General features: G+C 33.0%; 2 protein-coding genes across 11 annotated transcripts; one reads left to right on the top strand and one right to left on the bottom strand.

Annotated features, from left to right (window-relative positions):
- The first annotated feature begins 2,483 nt into the window (after positions 1-2,483).
- Positions 2,484-5,391, top strand: LOC107469641 (proline transporter 1). The gene is made up of 7 exons (XM_016089013.3): positions 2,484-2,794; positions 3,024-3,248; positions 3,343-3,437; positions 3,646-3,835; positions 4,028-4,152; positions 4,241-4,456; positions 4,884-5,391. The coding sequence occupies exons 1-7, from the start codon at positions 2,698-2,700 to the stop codon at positions 5,259-5,261; spliced, it is 1,326 nt and encodes a 441-aa protein (XP_015944499.1). The 5' UTR covers positions 2,484-2,697; the 3' UTR covers positions 5,262-5,391.
- On the bottom strand, positions 5,189-8,996 carry LOC107469642 (uncharacterized). 10 transcript variants are annotated; one of them, XM_052255288.1, is made up of 4 exons: positions 8,161-8,317; positions 7,062-7,271; positions 6,263-6,521; positions 5,189-5,333 (listed from the first exon to the last, which is right to left on the bottom strand). In XM_052255288.1, the coding sequence occupies exons 3-4, from the start codon at positions 6,510-6,512 to the stop codon at positions 5,263-5,265; spliced, it is 321 nt and encodes a 106-aa protein (XP_052111248.1). In that variant the 5' UTR covers positions 6,513-6,521; positions 7,062-7,271; positions 8,161-8,317; the 3' UTR covers positions 5,189-5,262. The 10 variants fall into 10 exon arrangements, with proteins under 10 accessions (XP_052111248.1, XP_015944504.1, XP_052111242.1 ...); XM_016089018.3 differs by lacking the exon at positions 5,189-5,333 and adding an exon at positions 5,526-5,712; XM_052255282.1 differs by lacking the exon at positions 5,189-5,333 and having other exon boundaries at positions 5,526-6,521; positions 7,062-7,141; positions 7,222-7,271.
- Positions 8,997-9,002: the final 6 nt, after the last annotated feature.

The raw sequence follows: 9,002 nt of genomic DNA, 5'->3' as shown, positions 1-9,002 counted from the left end.
TACATTTTTTAAGCCAACAAACATCATGTTTGACTAATTGTTTTATGAAAAGTTTGTTCGTTTATTTGTTGATACCAAATACCTATTTCTATTTTATAAAAAATAATAGAAAGTTAACTGTCCAAAATAGTAAAGAAGTTTCAAAAATGGATTTACGTTCTAAAATTTTTGGCTTAGGCAGATCATGCATAAAAAAATTTACAGCAGTTGTAAATAAAAATAATGTAATCTAAAATTGTCGGCATATTGCAAAGATTAGTTAATAAAAAATATTATATGTGCACGTACTGAATGAATCATTAAATTAATTATTATGTATTTATATATAGGTAAATTTTTTTATACTTGAGTTTGGTATTGAATTTTTTAAAGTTGAAAGTCAAATTCAAATCCTTAAAATAAATTAAATAAAATATTTAAATTGATTTCGACTTTATTTAAATCCAGCTCAATTCGACTTATGTACACTCTTATATGTAAAAAGTAAAAATAAAAAATGTATACTAATTTTAACGAAATTAAAAGGTCTAACAAAAAAGTAAGGTCATAAAGTCACTTCATATATATATATATATAAAATAAATTAATTATCATTAAATTTATAATTTGTCATACGTAAGTTTTATTATTATAATTTTAAAATAATTAATCCCATAATAATCATTGGCACCGGTGCTGCATTGCAAGAGGTTTAAGTATTTTATTGAAAAAAAAAGTAATTCATGTCTTGAAATACTCCGATTCATATATAATTTAGACTCTGAATTTTTAATGCGTAAGTTGATACCATGAAATTATCAAATAGTGTAAAATAATACTTTACGCTGAAAAGGATAGAGGATAGTGGATCATATATATCTAAAGTATTTTCTTCTTTATTTTCGCTTCTTATTCAATAATGACGAGGATCCACTAATTAAGAAGAAAGTTGAAGTTGTAAAATTCAGTTTAGGCTGTAGATGGTCTATAGTTTGTAGAATCATGAATTTGTAAGGTTAATTAAACACAAATAAGAAACTTTTCTTTTGATTAAAAACAAAAAATGATGTCTTCTTAAAGTAGAGAGATTATTTATTTTTAAAAATAGATTAATTTTATATATTGTTATTAAGAATTTTGTTCAATAGTCTATATATTTTCTCGATAGATGTATTTTCAAAATTATACCTTAAAATATTATACCCAAAGGCAAAATACAGATATTAAAGAACTTTTTTTTTGTTATCTTATGTTTTGAAATATTTTTCTAGTTAAGCTCACATATGAGAGAAATTCGTGATATTAAAAAGAATGTAATGTAGATAAGAAAATAAGAGATATTGACCCACTGTGAATTTTCAAAAAACCCAATTTAATGATTTTTTTTAATTTAACAAAGGAAAAATTATTTTCATCACACATGTACAATTTCACATAACAAAATTAATATTTATTATTTTTTTGTTGTACAGTTAACATTTATTATTAATACTTCAGAGAACAATTTAAGATATTATTCATTTTGAAGCACAAAAATTGGCATGATTTGGGGTTGGTAGCTCAGAACTTTGAAGGTGTTGTTTCATTATCTATAACCCAAAAATATCTAGAAATAATTTCAACATTGTAGAGGGAACTCAAGGCACCAAGATGGAGAGTTCAAATGAGAAAGGATCAAGGATGAACAATATTATCTTAGAAATTGACATCTTGCATGGGTAGAATCAGATAGAAAGCTCAAGCAATGCAATTTCATATTCCTCCTAATATTTTCCAAGCTTTAATTCCTTTTCCTTGTAACCTAATTCTTCCAATGTGTAATAGACTAGCAGAGAACTAAGAAGAGTTTCTCTTAAAAAAACATCAAATATAAGAGTGACAATTTAGATCTATTTGATGCATTGAAATAAAGATTTACAGTTGGGGCCCACACGAATCCCATTGCGAAATAATTCAACCAAGTAAAAATTCCGGCTGGGATTCTCTCTTAAAAATAATGTTGATATTCGCTCACAAAAAACATTTATCTAAAACTTTATAAGCGGATAAATATAAAATAAATAAATAAATAAATGACTAAAATATCTGCATTTACCATGAAACGTTCATGTGGTCAACCGAATAAATAAATCAGGTATACATCCAAAGAATAACGGGAGAAAAATGGGAAAAAATTATGACCATTGAAGAGTGAAGATACGCTTTCTCCTTTTCGTTAAGTTATACTCTTTTTTCTATTGATTGTAATTGTTATTTAGGAAAACTCTCTTTTTTTTTATTTGCGTGATGTGTTGTTCAATTAAGAACCACTATTATTTATTTCTTATCAATAAATAAAACCTACTTTTATTTATAAAATATAAATCACTTTTTTCTCTCCATTTCTTTAGTCGATTCTTTAGCAATCTTTTGTGATTGCATTTGGGAATACCCTTTCTTCTTCAAAATTCTATGCTTGGTAATGAGTAATGACATTGCTAAGGCTGTTTTGGTCATTTCATCAATACAAGCACTCGTAACTTTGAAAAGAAAGAGAGAGGAGATATGCAAAAAAGAAGGGTGGTCACTGGTCAGAGAGGAAAAAGGAGGTGATTCTAAATTGGGGAAAAGTGATTGGCTGGTTGGAATTGAATGTTTTATTGTTTTGCAATATAAAAAGGTTGCTGAGGAGGAGCTTGGCGTGATTGTGTTGCTATCTTATGCAATTTAGCGGTTGCAATGCCTAACGTGGGAAGGAACGATAGTGAACATGAAAACCACAAGGATGGTAAAGGCAACGTTAAAGCACCGGAAACCGCGCACCAGATTAGTAGCGGTTAGTAATAACCGCTTTTACTTATATTTGCTTGCTACCATACCCTTTGCATTGCAGATTTTTTCTTGAATGATGCTTATATATCATAAATATTGCAGATTGAGACATAATTAAACATGCAATTTGTAACCCAATATAGCTGGCACTTCAGGTGCAATTGAAATTGGAACTTTGTGAACTTCGGTAAATACATGATTTTGTTTTTCCTCTGGAATTTGTTTGGTGGCAGATTCATGGTTTCAAGTGGCTTTTGTCCTAACCACCGGAATCAACAGCGCTTATGTGCTGGGATATTCCGGGACCATCATGGTTCCGCTTGGTTGGGTTGGTGGCGTGGTTGGTCTAATCCTCGCCACCTTGATTTCGCTCTATGCAAATGCTCTTGTTGCTATGCTCCATGAGTATGGGGGGAGAAGGCACATCAGATATAGAGATCTTGCTGGATTCATATACGGTAACAAATACTCATCTTTTACAAATGTTTTCAATAACATGCAAATATTTCTTTTTCTCTCATGTAGTCATGTTTCATCCCTTTCTTACCGCAGGAAGATGGGCGTATACTCTTACATGGGCTCTACAATACGTCAATCTTTTCATGATCAATACTGGCTACATCATTTTGGCCGGTTCAGCCTTGAAAGTAACACAAATTCAATCTCTTCCTCAGTTTAGAATATGTTTCTTCAGATAGTGTGTATGTCTAGCCATTCTGTTACATGCATACAAAAAATATATAAAAACAATATGCATTGGTTAATTTGGTAATTGAATTTCTTTTTTTTTTGGTATTTCCAGAGGGTTCTTTTCGTGAATTCCTTTTTTATTTTTATATGTTCGATGTGGTGCAGGCTACTTATCTTCTATTTTGGGATGATCACACAATGAAACTTCCATATTTTATTGCCATAGCTGGCTTTGTGTGTGCAATGTTTGCTTTTGGAATCCCTTCTCTTTCAGCTCTTGGAGTTTGGCTGGGTTTTTCAACTCTCTTGAGTCTAGCTTATATTGTTATAGCATTTGTGCTGTCCCTTAAAGATGGTAATATTTCATTTCTGCTATTACGTTATGTGTCCCCCCCTTTTTTTTTGTCCACCAAGTTAACACATACCCCTCCACCCTTGCACTGCTTGTCTTATTGCCAGCTTGCTATTCATGTGAATACAAATCTTGCATCTCAAAAATTTTTTTTTTTAACTGTCCATTAAACAAGATGATTGTTATTAACATCAGGATTGAATGCACCACCTAGAGATTTCAGTATTCCGGGCAATGGCGCCGGTAAAATATTTTCGATCATCGGAGCGAGCGCTAATCTCGTGTTCGCATATAACACTGGCATGCTTCCTGAAATACAGGTCCCATACACTTACATGTTTTTTAAAACATATTTAATGTACAAATGGATACTGATGCACAACATAAATTGATTGATGTATATGACAGGCAACAATTAAGCAGCCAGTTGTGACGAACATGATGAAAGCCCTGTATTTTCAGTTCACAGTTGGTGTTCTTCCATTGTACCTGGTTACATTTACAGGTTACTGGGCTTATGGAAATTCCACATCAGCATATTTGCTGAACAATGTGAATGGTCCTGTCTGGGTTAAAGCTGTAGCTAACATTACAGCTTTTCTTCAATCAGTCATTGCATTGCATGTACTTACATCTAAACTTGAACTTCTGCTATTATCAATTGTTTTAATCCTGATAAATAATAGAGGCCAAAATCATATCTTACAATTTAAGGAAAACAAAGTTGTCTCTCACTGGTTAAAGAAAGATCAACGGGGCTTTCAAATCTTGAGAAACTAAGGTGTTTGGTTTGCATTTTCATTTTCAATAGTTTCTATTTCAAGATTTTATGAAGAGAAAAGAGAAAACAGTAAAAACAATAATATCATGTTTTCTATTTTTGCCTCTGCTTACTTTTTTCTTCACAAAATTCTAAAAATACGAAAAAACTGAAAATAAAAGCGCAAACCAAACACACCCTTTATTAGCTTGTGTTTTTGGTCAGGGATGAAATTTGGTTTACTCGAATTGTTTGAGTGTCCTAATGATCATCTATTTTCACTTCTGCTAGATATTTGCTAGTCCTATGTATGAGTATGCGGACACCAAATATGGGATCACCGGAAGTGCCCTACAAATTAAGAACTTAACATTCAGGATTTTACTAAGAGGTGGCTACCTCACCTTCAATACATTTGTATCTGCTCTGCTACCATTTCTTGGAGATTTCATGAGCCTCACAGGTGCAATAAGCACATTCCCACTCACATTTATTCTTGCAAACCATATGTACCTAACGGCAAAGAAGGACAAACAATCATCCATGCAACAGCTTTGGCACTGGCTCAACATTGTTTTCTTTAGCATCATGTCTCTTGTAGCAACAGTTTCAGCCGTACGGCTTATCTCCGTAGACTCCAAAACATACCATCTTTTTGCTGATTTATGATTTAGTCCTTTTTTCTTTTCTGTAGTCTTTCATCCAGTGTACCAGTTTTGCTTAGTACAAGTTCTAAGCTTGCTAAACAAAATGAAATGAAATGAAAATATCTGGAGAGTTGAGAGTTAAGATTTAATAATGAATTGAGCATATCAGGAGATATGACAGTTACTTTAGCAGCATCAGTAAGATCAAATTCGAACAATTAAGTTAAGTAGGCAAGATGTTTACAAAAAAAAAATGAAAATTTAAAGGAAAAGGTGATAACTGATATGTAACTTCTTAAAAAAATTGAATATACAATGCCATACATTTCTTCCTATACATGTATGGTAAAGAACATAATTGTGTGGATGAAAATAATACAAAGACATACATTGATAGGCCTTTCTAAAGTAGAATTTGGTAAACTAGGTTGCTTATAATGCTTCGCTGAAATCTCTAATTAAAGATCTAGAACCTGCAACCATTTAAGAAACAGATCTAGTTTAAAAGGCCATGCTATTTCCAATATTACCACACTATATATACCTACTCATCTGGGAAAGGAAGTTGGGAGACAAAGTCTGCATTGTACTAACCACTCGGGCTCATCATAGCCATTGACTTACATGCTTAATCCAAAACTATACATCTATACAAATTCAGATAACATGCATCTAAATCAAGGCACATTCAATGAGTTATTATACAGTTAATTATGATGACCAATCACTAAACTGAAGAAGAGCATAAAAGAAATAATCACTGAAACTGCAAATTAAACTTTGTTTAAAATGTTCATGAATGTATTACATAACATATAGAACAATTGTAACAGCAATCAAGTCTTGCCCTGTTAGTTAGGGGCTTTACGAAAAAATAATTTTCAGAAAGCATGTTTGATCTTAAGAGTGAGCATAAGATGAAATGTTTAGATCAACCACTATCCTGAGTCTTAGAAACACATGTACAGGGCATATATATATATATATATATCAACATAATGTTTGGATCAGGCATAATCGCACCTTTCTTATCATCATCACATCCAGACAGAAACTTTACAATAATGAAGATGGTGTTGAGAAGTATGAGAGGAACTCTCATGTACTGACTTGCATGAATGAGACCTATAATCTGGCCTTTCAAGGACTTTGTCCTCCTAACTGAGAAATCTGAGAAGCCCCACTCTCTTGGTGCAAGAAACCGGTCCTCATTTATTATTGCCAGTGCATTTGCAAGGAGCAACAACCCCTCTAGTAGTGTCCACAAACCCATCTCCCTACACTGAAAACAAGAAATATATCACCATAAGAGATAGAACTCATCCAATCCATTAAACATAACACACTGTAGTGAAGTTAACAAATTCTTAAGTTACCTCATAAACTTTTTCCCAAATTGAAATTACAAGTTTACAAGTTCAGTTTCAGGGTTCAAATTTTGCAGAGTTTATTCTCAAAATTTGGTAAGCTTGCATTGTAGACACGGACAACTAATAGCAAATAGTGCCATCTATAAAAAAAAATTGCATTTTGTAGAACCAAAATCTCACTAGCAAAGTTACAAACACTTGGAGGACATCAAAAATCCAAATAACAGATTATGAAATCATCTTCTAATTAAATATCATCAAAATTAAGAATGCACCAACAAAAAGTCTCATAAACTTTACCAACAAAAAAAGAATATCCTGAAATTAGACTTGAGCATATAATCTACGAATTTCAGTGCAAACAATTGAAGATACAGCTAAAATAAAGTAGGGAGAAACATAAAGAGAGAAATAAGTGAAACATGAAAGAACATTGGAGCACAAGAGTTAACCTGGTACCGGAACGGCAGGTAGCTTCGCGAGGAGTGGACACTGGAGGGAAAGGGGTTACACACGGACACAGACACCGTCACTGAGAGATCATGTTCATTCGTTTCATATCCATGGAAAACTTGGAAAGAAAAGAAAGAGAATAATTCGAAACAAACGCACCGTTTGCTGTCCCATTCTCCTCATTCCCTAGTTAGTAACTACCAGAATACCTGATGCATATGTATCAAAACCGGACCGGACCGACCGGTTCAACCGAAAAACCGGTGAACCGGACTTAATACCGGTCCGGTCCAACTTTCGAACCGCTTAAGACATTGACCCGATCAAACTCGATATGAACCGGTGAAAACCGGTCAAATCCGAACCGAACCGAACCGGTCGGATCTGAAGGGGAGCCTACGACGCACTAGCGTTGTGGAAGAACACATTACTCCGTTGCCTCCAGTGCTGCCAAGTGTCAAGCCTTGTGAATTTTCGGAAAATTTTCCAAAATGTCTAACATAAGGTTCGAACTCCTTCACTTAAGAATGTTAAGAGGAAGGTTGTACTACCAAGCTGACAAACTTCTTGTTAATTTTATATACATATTATAATACATATATCAAGTTTTTATTTTATTTATATTCAATTTATTTTAATTTTAAAGCCACTCATTTTTAAATTAATTATATTTTATTTAACTATATTATTTATTAAATATATACAAATTAAAAATATAAACAAACAAAATTTATTAATCATAATTTATTTTTTCTTTTCATGATTATATGATATCTATTAATATTATTTTTCATTAAATACTTTTAATATATAATAATAGGTAAAGACTCATATGCAGAGTTGTCTTCATATGAAGTTGATAGTTGAAATTTCTTAGATGATATTTAGTCAAACTTGTCAAATCATCTAACGGTTCTTAAATATCAACTTTACATAAAAATAACTATATGTGGGTTTTTATCTATAATAATATAATAATAAAATAAATATATATACCGGATTGACCGGTTCAACCAGTGACCCACCGGTTGAACCAGTGACCCAGTGACCCAATAACCTGACCGGTTTGATCACCGGTTCGGTTCTGATAACTATGACCTGATGAACATTTATGTTTTCTGTTCGTTTGGATTAAGTACCATTTTGGTCAATAAAGTATAGGCCAAACTATTTTTTCTTTTTTTTTTGTCTTTAACCTTTTTTCCACACAAAATCATCTAAAGTTTAACTTAATTTTAAAACTTTTTTTTCGACCAAAATACCCTTCTCCTTTATCACCAAAACATCCCATTTCTATTATTAAAACATCCCGTTTCTATTATTCTTTTTCTTCTGCTCTATCACAACAGCAGCATTTCTCCTTCTTTTTCTTTCTTCTTCATCACAGCACCAACAACAACAAGAATAAATTAGAAACAAAATTAATGTAATAAACATAAAAAATATAATCAGAAATAGAAACATAAACAGAATCAAAAGCAGAAAAAATAGAAGCAGAAGAACAATCAAAAGCAAAACAAATCAGAAGCAGAACAATTAAATCAGAAGCACAACAACAATGAAATCAAAAAAACAGAATCAAAATCAGAAGAACAAAAATAATGAAATCATCAGAATCAGAACAAATCAGAATCAAAACAAATCAGAAACAGAATCGGAACCTTAGGAAAGACCAGCGGCGGTGAGGTCAGTAGCACCGGCGGAAGCGGCGACAGTGGCAGAGCGCGACGGCGACGACACACCCCTCTTCCTCTCCCTGACCGTGGATTTTCTCTCTCTCTTCGCGAGCTCTTCGACGGTGGCGGCAAGGCGTGACGACGAGGTGTGGCAGCAAGGCGTGACGACAAGGTGTGGCAGCAAGGCGTGGCGGTAAGGCATGGCGGCAAGGCTCGCGTCTCCTCTCTCCCTCGCGAGCTCTCTCTCCCTCTGGTTATGATTTC

This window comes from Arachis duranensis, chromosome 10 (genome assembly GCF_000817695.3).
Source record: "Arachis duranensis cultivar V14167 chromosome 10, aradu.V14167.gnm2.J7QH, whole genome shotgun sequence".
NCBI classification, from domain to species: Eukaryota; Viridiplantae; Streptophyta; class Magnoliopsida; order Fabales; family Fabaceae; genus Arachis; species Arachis duranensis.
Note: the sequence above shows the minus strand (reverse complement) of the source record. Positions and strands in the feature narration are given on the sequence as shown.